This window comes from Molothrus ater, chromosome 1 (assembly GCF_012460135.2).
Source record: "Molothrus ater isolate BHLD 08-10-18 breed brown headed cowbird chromosome 1, BPBGC_Mater_1.1, whole genome shotgun sequence".
NCBI classification, from domain to species: domain Eukaryota; kingdom Metazoa; phylum Chordata; class Aves; order Passeriformes; family Icteridae; genus Molothrus; species Molothrus ater.
In genome coordinates, this window is record NC_050478.2 from 7,987,135 (window position 1) to 8,011,044 (window position 23,910).

The 23,910-nt window shown below is 41.3% G+C and overlaps 1 protein-coding gene across 1 annotated transcript in view; it reads left to right on the top strand.

Moving 5' to 3' along the window:
• DPP6 (dipeptidyl peptidase like 6) overlaps positions 1-23,910 on the top strand; it is a 417,816-nt gene that overhangs the window by 224,230 nt on the left and 169,676 nt on the right. Inside the window, 1 exon segment of the mRNA XM_036398554.2 lies at positions 17,276-17,390. Coding sequence (XP_036254447.1) covers positions 17,276-17,390 — 115 coding nt within the window.

The following is a 23,910-nucleotide window of genomic DNA, read 5'->3' on the forward strand; positions in this document are numbered from 1 at the left end:
CTCTCCCCTGTCCAGCTGTGGAGGGGAATGATTAGAGTGGCTTTGGTGGGTGCCTGGCATCCAGCCACGGTCAACCCACCACACATGTGAAACACCACAATATTTAATTTCCTCTCCTAATTAAGGGCCAGATCCACTTTGAGACAGACACCCAAGAGCTGGGCTCAGCTCCCCACGCTGTGCAGAGAGGGCTGGGTGCTGTAGGGAGCTGCGGCAGGAGTTTGTGCAAAGGGCAGGCATCCCCCTGCCAGGGAAAGGATATCCCTGTTTAGACACCTGTGTTGGATCTTGGGTCTTTCTCTGCAGAGCTAATGTTTGTGATGGGAAATCATACACCAAAAAGTCTAGGAAGTGCTGAAATACTCATATCTGCACCCCACTGAAGTAGGTGGGACTTGAACACAACTCTAAATGGTTACAGAAAAGCATAAGCATCCTGTTAAATGCTTTTCATGAATTCATCTACAGCTGAGCCTGTGAGCACATGGGACCAAAGGAAACCATTTGCATTTCTGGCAATATTTTCCCTGTAGATGTAGGAGAGAGTCCTATGAGAAAGGAGAGAGAAAAGCCATTGTGCAGGATCATGCATTAACTGACAACAGCATTTCTTTATTTGTACCAAAATGATTTAGTAAAGTAATAAATACAGTTAGTGATTTTAGAAGCAGCCCATAAGGTACAGTGTTAAATTTTTATTTGGGTGAAGAAATCAACAATACTCTGAGGCACATTTTACAGTTACTTAATGAAACTTTCTCTGACAAGCAAATCCTAATTATGACAGAGTCACATTTTACTTTTTCTGCAAGTTGCCTATTTTCTATTCCTTTGCTTAATTGCCCATGTTTCCCTTAAAAAATGTATATTTAATATATATATAATTATTTAATTTATATATTAAGTATATCTATTTAATTTATATATATAATATACATTTAATTTATATATTTTATATATATATAAATTAAAAATTGTGTACATTTACACATGGCTGACACTTGCAGCTTGGAACTGCACACACCATCCTCATACACCACACATCATCCCTCAGAGCTCAGCTGGTGTGTGGAATTCACATTCTCTGAACAGAGAGAAACATAATTCTCTCTCTCAGGATTTTTCCTGGGGAAAGCAGTGTGAAGCATAGAGGGAGAAGAGAAAACAATTCTTATCTCTACTTGCTGCTCCTGTTGTTTGGCACATGTGGACTGTGTTATGGAGATTGTTCACCCAGAGTGATTTGTTAATTGGGTTCTGGTGATGGTTGTTCAGATTGATTGGCCAATTAGGTCAAAGCTGTGTCCTGACTGTCTGGAGACAATCATGGGTTTTTCTTTAGTATCTTTTTTGTATAGTATCTTTTTAATACTATATAGTATTAGTGTAATATAACCTAGTTTAATAAAGCATTTGTTCAGCCTTCTGAAATCATGGAGTCAGAGCACATTATTCCCTACATTGGGGTCTCCCTGCATCAATACTGGTGCACAAAGGGTGATGAGAGCCATGTGGACTAAGGTAAATGTCATCCCTAATGGACATGGGAAGCATTTTTCCAGAGGCTGGTTCCAAGTGTGTTCCCCATCAACAGACAGACTAAGCATCCCCACCTCTTGCTGCTCCCATGCCTGCCCATGGCAGCATCCTCTGCCAAATCAGGCTCTGTGAAAGATGCTCAGGCAGTTTGTGAGGGAAAAGGGATTCTGCTTCCCTCTGCATCAAATGTTTTAATAATTTTAAGTGAAAGCAGCAAGCTGGAACTCTGTGTGGTGTCCATTCATGCAGCATAAGAGGAGTTAATAAAAAGCACAGGGATTACATCTCCCTGTGCAGAGCAGCAGGTAACAGGCAGCACAGCTGATGGTGCTCTCTAAGCCAGGTTCTAATGCTCCTGCCCTGACAAGGGTGGAAACAGATGTTACCTCCCGCTCCTCTTACTGAGAGTTCTGCCCTTACATCCTCCCTTGCTGGTCACAGCACGGCTGTGCTGCCCCTGGGCACGGATGTGAGACCAGCTGCAGCTCAGGATGTGTTTGGTGACCTGGCACAGCTTCAGAGAGGGTGCTGCTGCCAAGGGAGAGTTCTGGCCTGTCCTGCTGAGCAGAAATCAGGGGAGCTGCACCCTTCTCTGTGCCCCACATAGCAAACCCCTTGTGTGTTAGCCTCAACTTCAAGGCTGCTCCCCCCCTTCAAAACTATTGTGGGGGATTGGGGCTTTTCTTGCGGTATGTGAGGATAGGAAGATGGTTTTTAAATGATACTCAAATGGAGAGGTGCTCAGGCACTGGGCATCAATCTTCACAGATGTCTGGGAGCCTTACCTGCAGGGAAACTGAGAGCAGTCAAGAACCTAAATGACTTTTAACAAGGCAACCCTGCTTTCAATGCAATTGCCCAAATATCTTGCATAGATGACCTAGTAAACCCTCCATATTACCCAAAAACTCTTCTGAGTGAGGGTGTTTCATCTTCTCATACTGTGGAAGGGAAAATTGTTGGGGAAAGAGTGGCAGCAAAAGCCACAAACCAGTGAGGAAGAAGGAAGATGCAGATTTGGGGATCAGCATTGATACTGAGGGTGGTTAATGAGTAGTCCATTACTGGATCCAAAACTGGATCCACACCATGGGCTCCCCAATGTGTGGTTCACTTCTACCATGGAGTGACCAGCTGACAGGGAGAGGGATTATTTCAAAATCAGAAAAATGAACCAGTACAAGCATGAAGTATTCTGTAAAACTGATATTTTTTCCAATCATTTCTCTCATTTGGTCTTTCCACTTTTATTCTTTTTTTTAGGAGGTGCATTTTCTGATTTAAGAATTTTAATTCTTATTATAAGGCTTAATGCAAGTGAAAATGCAGTTGTCTTAAAATTAAAAATATATAAGTGTGGATGCTATAGAATATGAGAGGTTCTTGTGAAGTCCATGCTGAGCATAAATCCAAGCACAGAAGTTTCATTGGCCCATCTTTTGAGATTTTCTGAGTTCAGAATTTTTGTTAAAGGATCAGGATTATCTCAAGATATCTTTCATTCCCATGGGAGAAAATGACTTCCTGTCTGGATGGCAAATGTTCTCATTTCCATTGAAAAGTTACAGGAAAAATTTTAATTACCTCCTGTAATTTCACAAAGAAATTTGATAGAAACCTCCAGCCATTTTTTTGTCTGTCTGTGCTGGACATTTTTTGTTGTTCTAGAAGCTGATGCAAGGTACAGGCTGTAGCACAGGGGCTTGTTAGGGCCTTGGAAGATTGATTATTTTGCACTCCACATCTTCAACCTGCAAAGGGGATGGGCTGTGCAGTGGTGGAACTCAGAGCACCTCCTCACGTGGCACTTGCAGCTGGACTTGGCATTGCTGGAATTGTGTCACCAGACCCCAGGGAAAAAAGAAATAGAACTGGGCTTATTCCCTGTAAAGGAATTTTTTTTAATGTATTTTTTTTATAGAAGCACAACAGAAGCAAATAGCTTCCAACTCTTTGTCCTATTACCCAGGAGAGGTTATTCTCTCTCACAAGAGGGAAAAAAATGCACAAAATCACAAATAAATGGTGATGAAGCCATTAAACAAAATGGAAATTAAGGGAAAAGTGGGAATGAGATGCTGTTGATGTGAATTTTAAGAGTCCTTCACAAAGGGTTATGCAAGAGAATGAGCTAGATTCTGATTGTATTTTTGAATAAATTCCAGTAAAATGAGAAAAAAAGAGCAATCCTAGGTTTGTAGTGCCCCATTAGTTTGCTGTGAGATTTTCTGCGCATAAGATGATTTTTTTCATTTTACATTATAAGACAATATTTTAAAAGGCAAAATACTGTAGACAAAAAAAAAAAAAACCAAGAAATCAGTGCTGCTTCTTTACTATTCCAATAACCCAGCTGGACACTAAGGCACAGTATTAAGATATTTCTTTTTAAAAAGGACAGGTCATAAAACATTTTTTTTTGTCCTCCATCCTACTACTAAAAAGTAAATGACAGTCACAAGTCATAGCTCTAAATTATCTTTTTGGGGTCCCAGGACCCTGTGGCTGCTCTGGCTGTCCCAGCCCCTCTCCCAGCTCTCAGACAGGTCCATGTTCCAAACACAGCTCAGCTGAAGGTGCCCTCCTGAGCTTTGGGAGGCTCAGGGCAGGTACCTGACCCCAACAGACACCATTCTGTCAGGAGCACAGATGGGCATGGGGGGAGCTTTCAGATTTAGGATATGGTTTGGGTTGGGAGGGACCTTAAAGGCCATCTTGTTCCAGCCCCATTTCCATGGGCAGGGACACCTTCCACTAGACCAAGTTACTCAGAGCCCCTTCCAGCCTGGTCTTGAACACCTCCAGGAACTTGGGGAACACAATCACCAAGGGCCTTTTTATTCCCTGCGAACCCAAAGAAGGCCATGGCAAATATAGAAAGAAAATAGGAAAGAAAAAAATAAAAAGAAGCCATTGGCTTTTACTTCAATTCCTCTGATTCTTTTGAAATTCTGATCAGACATATTTTAATTAATTATTCACTAGTCATAGTCTCTGACCATATGGGGAAAGGATTAGGTGAGGAGGTGAAAATGCTGCTGTTCTCCACTGCTGCCTGATGGGGAGGAGGCTGCAACTATTGACTTGTGAGCTGCTCCCTCAGAGAAGCCAAAGCCCAGCTCCATTCAGCATGGGGAAGGACAGTGTATTTCACATTTAAAAGGAGATAAAAAATAGTAGGTGAAAAAGAAATGACTTCTCACACAAAGCTAAGGGTGTGTAAAGGGTGAGACTCTGCTTTCCCATGACAAGCCATGGAGAGAAAAAGTTGTGTCTTTCCATCTATCTATCTATCTATCTATCTATCTATCTATCTATCTATCTATCTATCTATCTATCATCTATCTATCTATCTATCTATCATCTATCTATCTACCTCTACATATAGATATATACATCTACATATATATAGATAGATATATAAATCTACATATATATCTATATATACACACACATACATATATGCATATATACTTCATTGCTGTAGCAACACAAAGTAGTGAATGAATCTATGCAAACCAAGTTGGTTTTGGTTGGGTTTCTTTGACCCTCACTCCCTCACAACCCTTGTCCAAATTAATGTAATAAAAATTATTACAATTTTTTTAGTACCATGGCTCACTTCCTTTCCTGTGTTCAATTTTCAGGTGAAATGGTTGCTTTAACTTTGTGTTTTTTCTTGGCAACCAAGACCACCACTTGATAGTCCCTTTATTGATAGGTCAAACCAGCTGTAAGAGTAGGGAATAAATGGTCCATAGCACCCTGACCAGACATAATAACTACAGTTATGTTTAGTCACATAGTCTTGCCATTATTTGCCAACAGATGAAGAATTTCTGGAAGAAGAGGTGCAAAATCCCATGGTACTGGCAGGGAAATGGGCAGGGAAATGTGGAGTCTGATACTCAACGTGGGGGACACTCCAGGGGTGAAAAATGCCAAGAGCAAAACAGCCATGGCCTCTGTTTCTCATTTGGCAATGAATGAAGATAAATAACTGAGATTCTTTACATTGACCATTATCTGCTCTCTACAGGGGGAAGTTCCAGTGGTGGAAAGCTGTTGAGTACACAGGGGGAGTGAAGTAGGTATTTATGCCAGTGCCATGAAAGGAAAATAAATAATAATAATTTATCCTGAGCAGCTCACAGGTTCTGTCTGTTCCTTCATGTGCTGTGGTATCTTTTGGCAACCAGCACAGCAGCCCAGAGAAGAGCACAGATCAGTTGTGTCATGTCCTCTCTTCATTCTATTGACGCAGGACGTGCCATAAAATGTTGCAGTCCTTTCGATTCCTGAGCTTGGTGACAGCAAATGTCACTTGAGAAAAGCACAAGGGCTGTGATGGGTGATAATTTTGAGAAACACGGTGTGAGGCTGTGTCACTTCAAAGCCATGTTCTGACTGTGGCTTTGAGAGTGAATGTCACTGTCCTGCTCTGTGTCCTCTCCATGGAGAGAAGACACCCAGTGTAGGGAGAGGAATCCAGAGTTTGCAAGCCAGATAATGGGGAGAGGAGAGCCTGGGGCAGTGCCATGAAATTACAGGAACTGTTTTGGATCTCTTGAAAAAACAGGATTTCAGCTGATGTTTGCTCTTCTGCCAGTTGAAATTAGTGGAAACCTGAAAATTGTTTCAGGTCTTCTAGAGAGATGCCATGAGCCCAGTGAAGCTTCACACCTTCAGCTGTATCAAGGCCAAGGTCAGGTCCTGCTGAATGGGAAGCCTGGAGCTCAGAAGCCAAACCCTGCTTTTTCTGAGATTACAGAAGTGTGTGCAGGAGGAGGTACAGGGGTCACAGTCTGGTGATGTGAGGAGAGCTGACAAATGGATTTCCTAACCAAAATGACTTTATATTGCATTACAGAAAATGTTGTGCTTTGCAGGCTGGTAGGAGGGAGAGTCCTGCTTTTAATTATGGTTCAACATTATTTTTCACTTTTAATAGACTTTTTGTAATCAAAGGAGGTAAAAATGAAATGTATGTTGCTGCTTTTTTTGTGTGCACCAATGAGCAATACAATCATAATGTAGTTTTAGATTAAATTCTTTTGTTCCTTTTGTTAATTTGAGTTTGATGGCTTTCCCTGGTGCCAGAGCATAATTTACAGCAGACAAAATTCCCTTAAATTGATTTTTAAAAATGCTCTCACATACACTACATTAACCTTTTCATTCCCTTATGGTGTGTGTCAAAGAGAAATGATCCCTGTAACTCTGCTTATTGAAGAGACACATCTGTGAAGTGTATTAATTGGTAGAGTTCCCATTCTGCTCTACATAGATTTTTCACATGGTAAATGAATTCCTGGCTCTGCTAATGCCCATCTATCTTTAAAAGTACCAGTATTCCATTCCCTGTCATTTACTGTCTCTGCCCCATGCCTGACCACTTCTGAACTCTTTTATCATTTGTGAAAGAGTTTTATCTTTTAACTTGGATCAGGTGAAGAGAGACACCAAGGCAAAGGTCCTCAGGAGCATCCTTGTGCCTGAATCTTGGTGAAGCCACAGGGATTTCAGGACCTGAGCAGCTCTGAGGAGGTGCAGGGTGCAATGTGCTCCTTGTAGCACCCCATCAGAGGGCTCAGACTGGGTGCTGGGTAGGGAGGTCTGTGCTGGAAGGCTCATTCAGCATCACAAGTTCAGGATGTCTTTGAGTCTTGAAGAATGAGTGAGATGGACAGGGAGATGAAGACAGAGGGCCTTTATAATGTGTGTTTAGATCACAAATTGATCCAAAGCTCTGCTGATCTCTGCAGGGAAATGTGGCCATGGCTCTGCCTGCTGGGTTTGATAAACCCTTCAATTTCAGAACCCAAACCCTGCTTCCCATGAGACTAACAGGTTGGTGAGGTGTGGAGAAGAAACTTCTTTCTAGGACATTGTTTTCCTTACCATCTCTGGGGCGTTTTTCCATGGGATGCAAGGAAGCTGGCACACATAAGTCATCAAGTCTGTATGAGTGATTTTTCTCTTTTCAAATCCTCCACCCTGTTTATTACCATAATATCCCTGCATTTTTGAATAAACCACCTGCATGACTCAGGAGAAGAGGTGTTTTTGTCAGTGCTCCTGAGATGGTAACATGAATTGTTGAGGGAGATTAGAAATTATCATGAAAATGCAGTGGTTTTACTGCTGTTGGCCCTGGTGGCAGTGACCCTCATAAAATGATAGAAGACCATCAAGAGGGAAAAAAATGCAATTTGTGTCTTAATCAGTTCTGCTTGTTTTTATTTAATTTCTGTTTTGAGTGGGAATGTGGGTGTTTCCATTTCATTCTGTAATTTACTTATTGAATCTCAGAATTGTGTTGAATTAAGGATAACTCCTTCAAATGAAAAATGAGCAATAAAAATTTTCTTTCTATACAAGGAGTCACATTACAGTGGTGTTGTGCCACACTTAACACAACTCAGTGTGGGAAATTTGGCATCTTGTTTTCCTGAGGAAAAATGACTTCATGTTTGTTGGTTGTGTTTCCTGTCAACCAGAAAGTTTTGAAATTAAAATAAACGACTTTGCAAAGCCTTGTAGTGTGCTGTGAGAGCCCTAGCAAAAACACAAATCAATTAAAACAGACCAAGCATAAGACTCACAAACCTTTGGAGACCTTGGAGTCGCTTTTCCTGACAGCAGCACCGGGGCTAGGCCAGCTGCTGCCATTTCATGCCAAGAGCCCAAGAACCCTTCAAAGAGCAGCAATTCTTCAAACCACAGTTGTCCTTAGATAGTGCTGGACTAGGGCCCGGGGAAATTTAAACTTTTTAAAAAAAGCAACTTCATGAACATCAAATCAGGACATTCATGAAGTGGTTTCTGGTTCAAGAATATCTGAGAAATGCCCAAACAAATCTCATTGGGAGAAGTTAGGTGTCTCCCAGCTGCTTTGAGGGCATTTCACAGCCTGTGGACTCTGCCTCATTACCCAAGTGATGCCCATGGATGTCAGCACAGGTCACTGCTGGCCAGAAAGAAGTAGTCAGCATTATAAAATATATAAAACAATCTGTTTTTTTGCTGTTGTGTCCCTCTCTCTTTACTTCTGTGCGAAAAACAGTGTGGGCTCAAGCAAAAGATTTCCCTTAATTGTAAGAATTACACAACTGGGGGGACTTTGGGGACTAATGGAAAGGTTTTGGGATACTGATGGAGCTCAGGCCTGCATTTCTGTGATGAGGTAACCCAGAAGGGTGGAGAGCACTGACCGCAGGGGATCACTGGTGTGGTTTGTCAGTGTGCTCCCAGGTGTCGCAATATGACACAAAATGAACGACACTCACATGCTGAGATGTCCAAGGCAAAAAAGGCACGTTTATTTATGGAACTCGATATTTATAGAATTCTAAAAGTGACCATGGATTGGAGGATGAAGTTGCCACCTCTCTAACCACACTGGTCAAACCAACAGTCCATCAATTCTCTCCTCCTCCAGAAAGGAAAGCAAAACAATCATTATTTACATGAAAAGTGCGTGAGAAACTCCATTTCAAAAATGTAAACATCAGAAGGCTTAGAAGAAATTTAGAAGAACAGGGCAACACCCAGGTGTGGTTCTGGCCCATTATAGCAGGACTGTGCCAGGAATGCTGCAGAAGAAGCTGATGTACAGAGTGGGCCTGTTTTGCTAAAGTTGTGGTGGGGTTGTGCTGCACTCCAGTATTGAAGGGTATGGCTTTTGGGTGAGAGGAGGGCACAGCCAATCACCCTTGGGACGAGAGAACAGATTTTGAGTGACTTTATTTACTGGTTTGAATTTACTTGTGAAACCAGGGATGAAATTTTAAAGAGATGAGATGAAGGGGACAGAAACTAAGCAAACACTCTGGTCTGTGCAGACTGGGGAGAAGAGCCTCCATTCTCGATCCTGCTCTCATATCTTCTAATGTCTTTTCATCTAAAAGAATTGTGTAAAATGCAGGCACTCACACATTCTTTTTCCATTGTTTGACTCGGTTAAAATTTATATCAAAGAATATTCTTTCCATAACTTTATTTAAAATCTTGGCTAAATGCAACATTAGAGACCTACATAGAAAAAATGACTTTACCCTAGAAACAACAGAAACAAAGTAATATTATCCCTTAAAGATAAAATTATAAGTACCATTTTCATATAAATATTAGTACAATGATGAATTATGCAACTACATTGAAACATCCATGCATGAAACAATTTGTCTTTTTCAAAACTGTAAATGACTGGTACTTGAAAATAAGTTGTGTAAAATCCATTTTGTCCCCCACTCCCTGCTCTACATATGGATTTCATATTCCTCTTCCCACTGTCTCTGCAGCACACTGACCTCAAATCTTGGCTGTCTTCTTAGCTCTTCCTCACATTGCTCCCAAGCAAATTATTGAGTAATTAAACATTTTTTGCCTAATGTTTTCCTTCCTGTACCATTTAGAAACAAAATTATTTGTAAGCTAAGTAATAAAAAAGCCTAGTAATTTATAAAATGTAACACTGAACGAAATTTTTAATGCTGTCTTTCTATCCAGGGGGATTAAACACCTCACTATTTCCTTTATCACAAATTCTTTCTTGGTGTTCAGAGTGATAAATTGACGTTGAGACCAAATATCTTCAAACCCCCACTGCCACAATAAATTGAATTTCTTTTTTTTTTTTTTACTGAAATACAGTTTCACTAAAAATTGCAATTGCCTTTTTACAAATGTAAGCAGAATGCCATTTTGTTAGGATTAGTGGGGACAAAAAAGCTGAGAGGTTGTTTTGCCAAGCTCTCAAATCTTTCAGGAAAGCTTCTTTTCCTATTTCTTGAGATCATAATTCTTCAAGGAGAGAAGAATTATGGAAAGGAGAAAAGGAGTAGGGAGATGCCCTCCTGGCCTGCCTTGGCAGCAGTGCTCTTTGCAGATGCTTTCTGCACGGGTGGGAGCTGTCTCAGGGCTCCTGTGTGCTGTGGCTGGCTTTGCAGGGAGTCAGGCTGTGAGAGCATTGTGGTGGAAAACCTGGAGCTAGGCAAGTGCTGTGGCATAGGGATGAGTGGTACAATCTATGGCATTTGGTCCTTTCATGGATTTGGGGAACACACATTTATTCCTCTGGAATAAAATCCTAAGCATCAAACCGAGTTTTGCTGGTGGCATGGCAGGTATTTCACTGCAGGAGATGATTTGCAGGTTAATGTGTGTGCTTATATCAAACACTGAAATAAAATCAAAGAAATGCTGTTGATTTTATGGGCTCTGTCAGTACTGGGAATAGGTCTTTAATTATGATTTGAATTACAGTAGTGGCTAAGGGCCCCTGAGAGGATTTACAGTCCCACTGTGCCAGGTGCTATAAAAACATCTGGGTTACAGCACCAGAATGAACCAAACTAATGGGGGGAAGTGAAGGACATTAATAAATGACATTAAATCAATGACAACACATTTCTTGGCTAAAAATATCTGTAGTCACATATGTCCTCTGCCATACACAGGTGCAGTATTTCCATCTCCTTCCTCCTGGCCATGGTCAGAGTGTGACTGTGCCTCTGGCTGGAACCACTCATAGTGCAACAGGTTCAGATGATGTTTGCAGCTTGAATTTTGTCACCTTGAGACCAGGCTTCTGGCAGGATTTCAGAGTCCACGTTCCAAGCTTCTCATTTATTTTGAAAGTTCCATGGAGTCACTCTGTCCTGAAGCACTAGGAATAATTTGGAATGTTTCAAATGGCAGTGGTGCTTGTTTACATATGCTGGAAGGGCATAGGAAGGTGTTGTAGTGTGGTAATTCTACTTGGGTACAAAAGTCATGTGAAATGCCAGTTCAAAACACAGAGAATCTAAATTAACCTTTTAGTACTACAGGGTCTGGAGGTGATCCAAAACCATTTCATCATAATGCCTATAAAAAATGATGGGAAGTTATTAAATATCCATTTCTGCAATCCAAAACAGCTAGGAATTCCAGATATTACTGGATTTAAATTGTTTTACAGATTTATTTTTCTTTTAACTTAGCAACAGCACTGGGTTTCTTTTGTAGCTGAGAGACTGGCTGGGTTCCAGTGGAGCCAATGATCTGTGTCAGTCAATGCTAACTGAGGATCTGGTGCCTTCTGCTCCAAACTGTGGAAGACTTGTCATCTGTTAAAGCTACACTGAGGTGTGTGGGATGCAGATGGCATTCATTTTCTTCTACTGGCTTTGTAATAGAAACAGGCAGGACTGAAAGCTCTACCAAAGCAGAAAACATGCAAGGTTTAAATTCCTGGGGAGATGAGTGGTTTGGGTACAGCCTTTTCCCCACTCGTTTCAAACTCACCATTGGTGCCCAGCCTCTGAACACTTGCCTGTGTGCACTTTGCAGATAATGGTGGGAGGAGATGGAAGCAAACAGAATGGCTTTAGGGCATTCATAAAAGAGCCTCCCAGAAATGCTGGGCAGGGGAATATGCTGCACTGTGTGCAGGGTAAAAGGTTTGTCTCACAGTGCTGGCGAGTAGGCAGCAAAGATGTTGCCTACTGTTGCTTAAATCATTGCTCCCTATTAGCAAAAGCATCAACAGAAGATGAAGAAAAACATAACATAGTTGTCTTTCATCACCACAACAGGCAGATGGTTTTATCCCTCTTATTTCTGTTGGGGTTTTGCAGGAAAGCCCACGTACATACCATGCCTCATTTGTAAAAACAGAGCAAGTTTTTATTCCTCTTGCTCTGAAGTGTCCCCTTTAGCACCTGAACAACTGAGTTTCTGTAGCCTGGGGCTCAGGCTCTGTGTCTGTCTGGAACCTGGTTGTTATTCTGCATCACACTCCAACCCATGGTGGTCTGCAGCAGCAGAGAGGAGGGAGGCAAGGAGGGAGGAGAAGGAAAGGAAAGAAAATAAATAAAATATCCCCAAGCAAGAGTAACTCAGCTTGACTTCAGAGGTGAGAAGGATGCAGTTACATGCTTATTATTGTTTATCTGTGTTATGATACTTCCTAAATTCTGTAGTGACTGAAGTTCCCTCTGTGCCAAGCAGGATATCAAAAATTATTCCTGTCCATGAAGAACCTCCATCCTAGGTTCAAGGTAGGGGAGCAGAGGAGGATACAGGCAGGAGGATTGTGATGAGACAGTAATGCAGTATCAATCAGCAGAATAACCAGGAGTCTCAGTGAACCTCCTGCTGTAACCACTGCAATTCATTCAGTTTACTGCCATTATCATTGCAATTAGTGTTTCATTTTTGCAACATAAGGTTAATAATCTAATAACTGTATGGGTTACCCACTCCTCAGCTCATTTGTTGTACTATTCAGCAGGTATAATTTGCTACAATTTTGTATTATAAAGAACTAATTAACAACAAGATTATTTTTCCACTGAACTTCACAGGAGTTTTTTGTCTTGGACAAAATTTTATTTTTATTCTGTGCCATGTTCTGGGCTTGATAAGCTGAGTTGCTGACAACAACAGTCAGATTTCATCAGGCAGAAGTCCTAATTCAGAGCCAGGTGGCATGAGTGAAAGGTATAATACACATTTTTCAATTAACAGTGTTAACAAGCTTGTTAGAAGAATATTTCTTTCCTGTATTTATAAGTGTAATATTTAAGGTCAAAAATTAGAAATAAATCAAAAAGAAGAAAGAAACAGAGCTTGAAAGAGTAGGGAGTATGGAAACTACAAAATTACTATTAATTATTATAATTACAAAATTATAAATCCCCATTGTGCCACCTCTGAGGCCAACAAAACATCTTGCACCTGCTTTTATTTCATACCATTAATTTATTGGATTTTCTTTTGTCTTTTGCTTCAGATTTACACCAGTATAACTGAGTCCAGAGCTCAGTCTCCATGGCCCAGTGTCACCTGCTTCTTCATGGAACCTCTAAATCCAGCACCTGTGTCTGGAATGTATCAATTTCATATAACATTTCATATAACACACATGGGATTTATTGTTATTGCACAAAAGTGGCAGCTCTGTGTTGAAAAAACCTAAGAGGACAACCATGACTATTTCACTGCTGACACTTCAAAGATTTTGGTCCAGGATGTATTATTTTTATTAAATAATACCTATACTTCACAAGTGATGTCTATATTGTCCTTCAGCCATACAGACATGGTTATTAAAAAAAGAAAAAAGAAGTTGTGCTTTATGAGTTGTTTTAAGAAGCCATTATATTATTGTAATATGACCACTGTGCTGGCAGGCTCTTGGCAGGTTTCAAATAAACATGCCAGGAATAATTTTGTTGACAGCATCTTGGGTTGGAGCACATCCAGCCTTCATCCATAACATGTCAACACAGTGATTCTTTCACAGGCAGGAAAATATGTCACCTTGGATCTGTATTTTAGAGTCTTAAAATACCTAAGATGTCTAGATTAATGGCTCCAAAATCAACTTCACAGGTGGCTAGTGAGGTTTTTCAATCACAAATGAATATGTAGGTGTGTAGCATTTGCAGGTTTTAATATGCAGCATCAATGAAGTGTGCTTATGTAAAAACCTGTGGAAACACCTGGTTCACTTTCCAAATCTAAAATCAATTTAGTTTTCATGTAATAGGAAGAAGGAGGTGAAAAACAAGCAGCAAAGGAGAAAAAGGAGAAAACCAGGCTGAAGGGCTTTAGCTTGCTTACAGAGGTCAGGAGGATGTGTTAGTGCTTCATGTGAGGCAGAGAGGAGGTGGTTCCTGCTGATGAGTGACTTCAATGTTTTCTTTCATGTTCTTTTCATCAGAGCAGAAACCATATGTGCTTGGTTTATTTCCCTTTGTGTCATATGCTCAGATTTCAGTATGAACCCCAAATTTGGTATCTTTAGGATTAACACAAAGGCATCTGCTTGCTGATCAGTTTAGATCTCATGTTTATCTGCAAGCTGAGTCTTTCAGGACCAGGCAAATTTCAGTTCTGAGCTCTGTGCTGGAAATGCACCCTTTGAGCTGCCTCTTCAAGAACATCATTTATATGCTTGAATCAGTACCTGCCCAGGGCTGAATTAAACACCTTCCTGGCTTCAGTCCCAAGTGCAGAGGCTCCCCTGAGCAGTGATGCCTGCTGGTGAGAAATCCCAGGGAAGGGTGAGGGTTTGCTGCCAAGGGCAGGGGGTATCACAGGCTGGTGGAGCTGTAATCCCCTGGAGGTAAAAGATGGTCACAGTGACACAGCAACACCCTCTGGAATTAACAGAAATCCAGACAGGAATAATCTGAGGTGCCCACCATGAATATGGTGTGATGTGTCTGCAGTTTTGCTATAAGTGATTCTATCTAAAGAGACTTCAAATGACTGAGAACAAAAGAGCAGCTTTCCAAACCTGTGCTGAATGAAGCTGTTTGTCTTTCTTTGAAAAGTCATTTATCTCTCCTTGCTTTTTACCGAGGGAAATTTCCTGACAGAATTTTTAAAAGAAAGTGAAAATGTTCTTTTCTATTTCTTTGCAGTGTATTAAACCCCAATATTTTGCTTATGAGTAGCTTTCCTCCTCTCGACACACTAGAAATTCACTGTATTTTTTTGGTTGAGATTTTGCTCAAATATTGATTGAATGCCTGGAGAATTAATGGGATTGACTTGATAATGGATTCAGTGCAAGTACAGCTGTCCTGAACGCTCAAGTATGTGTGTGGATTTCTATCACACTGGGACTCATGGATAGGAAAATCACACTTCATGCAAGGTGTTATTAAGCTCTTGAACTACATCTGGGTTTGTAGATGTTACTCAAGTCCATGAGCTAATTTTTTATTCATTTTTAAAATTTCTGACCATTTGTGGTGACAGTGTTAGATTATTTTCAGGACTGTTGCCATCAGTTCTTTTACACTGTCAGTGATTTACCTCTGTCCCAGGACACTCTGAGGGCTTGGCTGGGTTTCTCACCTGCTTCTCCACAGTTCTCCCATTTCTCTTTAGACCCTCCTGTACCCTGATGTGAAAGAAAGAATATTTCTGCCACTATCTGAGAAACCCTGCATTATTTCCCTTGCTTATTTATAAATTTCCTTCCCTTGGTAAGCCACAGACTTTAGTGCCTCTTGTGCCTCTTGTGCCTTTTTGCATCACCTGAAAATTGGAGATCATAACAGTTTCCTAAAAATGGCATTAGAAGAATAAATTGATTAACATTTGTATTCATATTTAGGGTAAAGAATCTGTAGGAATGAAAGTATTTATTCTGCTTGCTTGATGCCACAATTACATTTCTCAAAGCTCCTGACCTACTTTTCAAATTTTTCTCCAGTAACAATAGTAGCTACAAATTTGTTCCTTCTAATTATTTTTCAATTCAAATAGAAAGCCAAGTAAAAACAAGGGGGAGACAAGGAAGGGAGGCTGTTCTCACCTCTACCCCTCTTTGCCAGAAGGAAGAGAAGCCTCATGTCTTTTCCTGAATTAGAATAGATGATGGAGTTCATTAGGTGTTTAATGCCTCAAACTTGGCTTTCCATTGCAGATTTATAGCTTCTGTAGTAGCTATATCCTCAAACATATAGAAAGTGATTCTAGACATTTTTTTTTTCTGTAAAATGAATTCTAGGGAAGGGTAAAAAAAAATATTTCCCAGAATTTTCTGAAAACAAAGCAGTGAGGTTTGCCTGACTTCTCTTTTCCAGTCTTGTTGCTGTGTATAGGAAACAGAAGTAAAGCAAACTCTGAATAACAGAAGAACTGAATCTACTAGAAAGCTTTTTGTTTTCATAAAAAATTTAAAATGGAAAGAAAATAGTCTTTTAAAGAAGTACCAGCAGCTCTGTTTTAGACACACCATCCCTCATAATAAAGGAAATGAGGCAAAAAAACTGAAATAGATGAGTTTCACAAGGAGGAGGAGCATCCAGAGTTGTTCTGGCTGTGACCAGATCCCCTGAGTGAATTCAGCCTCCCAGAAAAGCTGAGTGCACTAATATTTCATACAGTTCCTGTGGGTGCTTCAATGCATGCATGAAACCAAATATAGTGCCAAATGCTAAGAGGAATCCAGCAAAACACAGGAAAGTGGAATAAATTTTTAAGATCTTGTGAATGCGAACACAGCACTTCATAAAAACCTCAGTCCTGAGAGCAGGGCTGCTGTGTACATCAGAGGCAGAACATATGGTGCAACCACAGTGCAGTCAGAGCTAATCAGTGAGTGGTGATGGAGGTTTTATCCTGAAGTTTTAAGGATGTGATTAAATTTAATGCATATGCTAGACAAGAAGCCTGTCTTCAATTCCTCAGACCTACCAACCTAGGAGTGCACACAGTATGCCCTGAGGAGATGTCATGTTTTCTGGGAAGGCAGGAAAGTTCACCAGGGGGATATCCTTATTGATTTTTATCTCTATGCATGCCCCTGTGAATTATTTATCTTCCTGTATGCTTCTCTGACATCTTATTATGAAAGTCTCTTGAAGGTTACTGTAAAGCTCCTCATTTCCCAGCCTTAATGAGGGTGGTAGGAAATCGGCGTTGATGAGTGAGTTTGGATGAGTGCTGGGATGGGGGCTGGTGCCTGTGTGCCAGGAGGTAATGGGGAGTGTGGGTTCCACTGCTGAGCCACCTGTGGGTACATTGCATTTATTTGCTGTATAATTATTCGGGATGAATTCAATTAATGGCACCATGAATTATAAGAGCCTGAACTGTATTTGGCTCAAGGGTGTCACCCACTGTGGTCACAGGGTGTAGATCTGCAGACGCTGCTGTCTGGATTCTGTGCTTGTTTCCTTGTCTAAGTGCCCTTTTCTAAATGTTCATCTTCTTTTGATGTTTCTAGGAGCTGGTGGGGAGTAATCCTCCTCAAAGGAACTGGAAAGGAATTGCAATTGCCTTACTTGTTATTCTCGTTATCTGCTCGCTGATTGTCACCTCTGTCATACTCCTGACACCAGGTATTTATAACCTTTAACTCACTTCCAGTCTGGTTTTCTTCTGTAATTTTACACTTCCAAGAGTAAAGGGATTGCAAACTAATTGCAAAGTCGACATCAAAGGAATTATCCTTCATCACTTTATCTCAGTGTGATGCTGAATTCAAGGCTATTCTTAGGGAGAATGTTTTAGAGTTTTACATTTCAGTTCAGAAATCAGGGCTGATGACCTGAGGGCACAAGCCTGGAACTTGATTGCCATAACATGGATGGGGAATGTCATTTTAGATGTGCAGGGTAGGAGAGGAACCCACATGGAGTAGTCAGTGAGGGCACAGGAACTCCTGAAATTCATGTCCACGTGGAGCAGTAGTTGCCTGTTGAGTGTCATATCCTGGACCATTGGAAATGGCATTGGGTGCCTTGGCACCTAAATCCCATCCCATTCAGTTGGATTGATTTTTAGTTCAGACCACAGTGTTTACAAGGCAATTTCAGATAATGATATACCAGATTGTACTTATCCACAGCAAATAACTTCCCAATAAGAAATTCTTTTAGTTAATCCCCTTACCAAGTTTCAGCAAAGTTCTGTGTGTGTAACCTCTGTAAATTACTTCTCTTACAGTAGTTGCTGACACTGTAGGCTTGAATTTTAATGTGGAGTCATTATGATTATTGATTATTATGCATTTATACAGCCCTGAAAATTTCCATGTCTACTTAGGGAGTAGAAATAAAGTGCTTTTGCAGCACTGACAAGATTGTGAACTGAATATGAAAAGACAAACAAAATGAGAGACAAGACATAGAAAAAAGAATTCAGTGTCAGAAAGGGTGAGGAGCTACAAAACCCAGGGGGAGGCAAAGGTCCCTTGCTTAGGGATGTAGAGGAGAAGAACAGGGACTCCTCCTTGGATGAGTGCATGTGAGTGGTAGAATCTAGGGAACAGCAGGAGAGAGAACACAGAGCTGAGGAGCAGAGTGGAGGCAAGAGAGAAATGAAACCTCAGGAAGTGGAAGAGCACAGGGTAGTGAAGTGGAAAAAAGAGACAGAAGTTGTGGGGCAAAAAATTTCCAGCTCATTACATGCAAAATACGTGCAGTCCAGCAGGCCTAAGCCATCCCTGACAAAATTCTTATCCCACAGTCCTGCTCTGTGAGAACTGGAGACAGGGACAAAACAAGAAATATAGGAGTGCATTGAGTTAATTTGAAAATGAGTGAAGCAATCAGTACATTATTTTTTCAGTTATTTATTGTCATGCCATATTCAGTTAATTTCATGTTATCCTGAAGTTTTCAATGAAAATTTAAGTTTCATGTGGTCATGTGAAAATAATTATCTAATTAAATTAATTAAGGTTAAACTTAATAAAGATCATTTGCTAAATTAATTTTGCTGGTGTTCAGATTCAACATCTTTGGACAGTGCTGTTCATCTCTGAGATGTTTTGGGGTGTGGTGTGTGGACTACACTCACATCAGGCACAACTTGTTATGTATGCAAATGTTGCCTGCAGTTTTACAGAAGCACAGACTTTTCAAAGATGTACAGGAAAGCCTTGATTACACAGTCCATACCCATGAGCCTCAACAAGTTCTCTTGAAGCCAAAGCACTGCCTGGGTGGGACCAGGGGAGTCACTTCCATCAAAATCCAAAATCCTTAAATCCACTGGCTTCCCTTGATCAGCAATGTGGGAATCCCTTATCAATCCCTGTCATGATATGAAATCAGGTTTGATAAGCAGGACTCTGCCCTCATGAGGCTTTGCTGGCTGTGACCTGAAGACTGAATTCTCTTTTAGGTGTTTTTCAATACCTCCCAGAATAATCTCCTCCATAACTTTTCCAGGCGCTGAAATGTCTCTAACAGGCCTGTAATTTCCAGGGGCCTCCTTCTTCTTCTCCTTCTTGAAATATTCACATTCAGTTATAAATAAAATTCAGAAGTGTATTTATTTATATATGTATTTTATATACATACACAAAGACATTCTCCCTTTGGGGTGTGTGCACACACATGCACACATATTTTTATTATGTACCCAGCAACACCTCCAGATAACAGTGTTGAGAGGGTCTCTGTGCCTAAAACTGAGGAATATGCAAAGTCATTTCCTTTGCTGAAATTTCCATTCGTGTTTTTTGAGATTTCTCATTACCTGATGTGTTGGTAAGCTGGGCTTGGGTTGGTTTTTTTCCCCTGTTGATGTTTCAGAATTGTGTCTTACATGCACATACAAAAACTCTGAGTCAGTATTGCTTCTGTTTTTATTATGGATCCAAAGTGGTGGAAGTTTACATTTAATTACACTATAATTATATCTATATAAAAGGTGGAAGTTTACATTTAATTACACTATAGAACACCACACATACACCAATGCCTATGCTGAGCTTCTCCAGTTTCATGGTGTGTGAGTCCTGCCATTTCACCCACCTTTGAAAAACATAAAACCATTTATACAAATGATGCCAGTGCTGTCCTGAGGCTTTCCTGACTGGCAGCTCCTCACTTGTCACAGCACATGGCACCCGTGCAGGTCCCATTCCATTGTTTGTGTATTTATATAAAGACATGCAGAACTTTCCAGAAGTCTGCCCATGCACACACACACACAGAGCAAAGCTGAAAAAAGGACCCAGCCCTACAGAAATTTTGAGTAAAATAAGGCCTTCCCAAATTCCATTAGATACTGTGCTCAGGAAGAGGCTGATTTCTCATACATCTGTTCCTGATATTTAAAGCTTTCTGGAGATATACATCACATTTGCTCCTTTCAAATCTGACCTTTTAGTTGAAAAAAAAAAAAGTACACCCTAATCCATATTAAAATTTTTGAAAAATCCATAAGAACTATTTCTCAGAAGTGTTACTGAGCTAGTCATTGCCTAGCATTAATTCACAACATTCTGTCTGATGGTAAAAGGCATTGTCTAAAAAGCTTTTAGCTTTTGTGATACTCAGGGCAAGGCACTATCCTTTGACCAGCTGTGCAGGGGAGAAATTTGTTAACTGCAGTCATATAAAAATGTGCATTTTACACCACTACAAACAGGTGGGATTTTTCAGAAGGGAGAAAGACTGCCTGTTTGCCTTGTCTGGCTGTGGCAGCAGCTCTCTCATCACAAACAGCAATGCACAACTTTGCCAAGCATCATCCTGGGAAAGGCTGGGAGAAGATCAAAGAAAAGAATGATAAAGAATTCTTATCTTCACTTGCTGCACCTGTTGTTGTGAACATGTGGAATGTGTTATGGAGATTTGTTTACCAAAGGGTGATTTCTTAATTAGCCAATGGTGGTGATGTTTGGATCCAAGGACCAATTGGGTCCAGCTGTATCGTGACTGTCTGTGAGGATGAGGGGTTTCTTAGTAAGTATAGTATAATAAAGTGATGGATCAGCCTTCTGGAATGATGGAGTCAGTGCTAATTATTACCCAGCTGGGGGCCTGCAACAACATCTGGCCACTGCCTTTTTGGTACAGAGAGGTCATCTGGGGATAAAGAGGGGTTGGGTCTGCCCAGGGATCAAGCAGGTATGCTGAGGTGGAGATGGAGTTCCTGGTGTGCTGGCCCCAGAGGGATGGAGGCACTGTCCCTCTCATGCAATGCACAACAGCCCAGGAGGTGTGTGAGGAGAGCATCCAACACCAACCTGTGGCTGAGCACCAGGGTGATGGAAAGAAAGGTGGGCACCCAAAGGTGGCTGCAGCCTTCTCACCTATCAAGCAGCCTCTGAGCATGGCTGGAGTTGAGAAAAAGCTTGAAAGAGAAGAAGCAAAACAGGCAGTGAGGTCAGCTCCTTGCTCCTTTTTGTTGGGAGTTTTCTGGATTTGTGGAGGATCTTTGCTCTGGAGAGCCAGGGGACGTCAGATCTGCCCAGGCTTGTTTGGGTGCAAGGATGAAAACTTTCATCCTTGTTTGTTTGGGTGCAAACATCCTTTGCATGTTTGGATGCAGGCAGATGAACACAAACACAGGGCTCCTGTCATGCCTCTAACATTGAATCCAAACCAATATGGAAACCAACATGGAAACCAACAGCAGGCAGATGAACCCAAACACAGGGCTCCTGTCAGCCTCTAACATTGAAGCCAAACCAACATGGACGTGGTTTCTGCTTGGTTCTCTCAGCACATAGCTGTGGAGTTTGGATGCTGGCACAGAGGCACTGTCCCTCTCATGCAATGCACAACAGCCCAGGAGGTTTGTGAGGTTTTCCAACACCAGCCTGTGGCTGAGCACCAGGGTGATGGAAAGAAAGGTGGGCACCCAAAGGTGGCTGCAGCCTTCTCACCTATCAAGCAGCCTCTGAGTGTGGCTAGAGCTCAGAAAAAGCTTGAATGAGAAGAAGCAAAACAGGCAGTGAGGTCAGCTCCTTGCTCCTTTTGGTTGGAGTTTTCTGGATTTGTGGAGGATCTTTGCTCTGGAGAGCTGCAGGATGTCAGATCAGCCCAGGCTGGTTTGGGTGCAAGGATGAAGAGCAGGCAGATGAACCCAAACACAGGGCTCCTGTCAGCCTCTAACATTGAATCCAAACCAATATGACATGGTTCCTGCTTGGTTCTCTCAGCACAAAGCTGTGGAGTTTGGATGCTGGGTTTGTGACTTGGCACTCAGATCCCAAGTGCTTGTGCCACTTGCAGGGCTGCCATCTGGATCTGCTGGGCTGGGGGATGTGAATGTAAAACAAAAACAGTGTCTCATGCTTAGTCCTGTCCTTCCATAAGCCCAAAGAGGCCTCCAGGTCCCTGCAGCTGGGTGTGGACAGCACAGCCTGTCCACCAGCTGGTTGAGACACCCTGAGGCACACTTAGAATCTGCTGCTCAGGGCAGAGTGGGGTGCCTGAGATCCCACAATTGCATTTCTTCCTCCATAAATATCTCCATTAGGGCCAGAGGAATGGAGCAGATGTTCTTAATAAGCCCTCTGACCTACCTGTCTGTAAGAGGAGAGGCAAGTGAATCTCTTTTATTTTTCTATTACTGAAATTCATTGATGGATTTATTATTTAGTTTCTTTGTTTTCTCCCCAGCTCTGTGGCTGAGATGAATGTAGCCCACGGTCCAGCAGAGGACCTCTTGCAGCTCTTACAGCCCAAGTAGGGGACAGGAAGGGAATCTCACCTCATCCCTTTGAGAGGCTCCTAAAGTGCAAAGTCCAGGTGTTGCCTCTCTCTTCCTGCTGTCCCTCACCAGGAGCTGAGTGCTGTGGAGGAACAGAGATGGCGCAGCTCACAAACTGGCTGTCCCCATCCTGCACAAAAAGGAGGAATAGGAAGGGCTTCCCACCCTGCTTCTTCCCAAATCTCCAGCAGAGAAGTTTGATTGTGCCTGTCCTTCTGCCTTCATGTGTTCCTCCAGAGGGCATTTGGGAAACATCTCCTGGACAGGCAAAAACATAAGGCTGTGTTTGGGCTCTGCCCCACCTGACCTCCCTGGGTATCCAGCTCTGGGGGCTCTCACCACAGTGAAATTAATTGGAACAATTTCCTGGGTTCCTTGTCACCTATATTTTCCATTTTAATAAATAAAATTATGCAGAATAACTTGGCACGATGCTGTCGCACAGAGGGATTTGGCTGAGGAATTGTGTGAATGGGTTCTGGAATCTGGAAGCCACAGTGAACAGTGTGGTTGAAGTCTCAGCCAGACTAGGGAAAAATATGAACACTGAAGGATATAATTTAATTTGGTAAAAGTGAAAGTTTGTTCTGAAACACCTTTTAGTGGAACAAAACACTGTTCACAGGTATTTTTCTGTAATCTCAGGTAGCTCAGGGGCTTCAATTTAGTACAGCAAAGAAGATTTTTTTTTCCACAAATAAGTGCCTTCAGGGTCTGCTTCCATTTCTCTAATCATAAGTGTTCAGTGTAAGTTTAGTACTAAACAATATTAGAGATATCTAAGGCTGCCAATAAACCTCAGGCATGAGGATACTGTCTTGAGGAAAGATGCTGGAACACACATTCCTGCTGTGGAAATATTCAGAATGTGGTCTCGTCTTTTCTTTAAAAGAGCAAATGTATTCACAGCTGACTGAAAGGTTTCCATAAAAATATTATTTCAGCAAAAAATTGAATGTTGACAACAAATTATTCATAGAGGGTGACTGCTTGTCAAAACAAAAGATATTACAGTTGATGGGAGAAAAGGAAAGAGGAAACATATTAATCAAAATTGTTGGGTTTTCAAATTTGTTAGTTTTTCTCTAAAACTTTCAGCTTTGATATTTCCATGTTTACAAATGAAACTGTATATCCTTTCACTAAAAATTAAAGTTAGTATGGGCAAGCTATGCAACACGTAAGGATTAAGGGTTTTATGTCTCATGGACTTTTCAAAAATATTTCTGAAACCAAATGTCTGATTCCCATGGAATATCTTTTGGGAATTCCTGAAGTAATCTGCATGAGCCCTTAGTTAGAAGGTTAAAAACCTTTCCAGCTATGGTTTTATGTTAAAAATTTAAGGAAATAAAAATATAAGCCCTAAAAAATGGGACATTTTAAATACGTTTTTAATTGTTT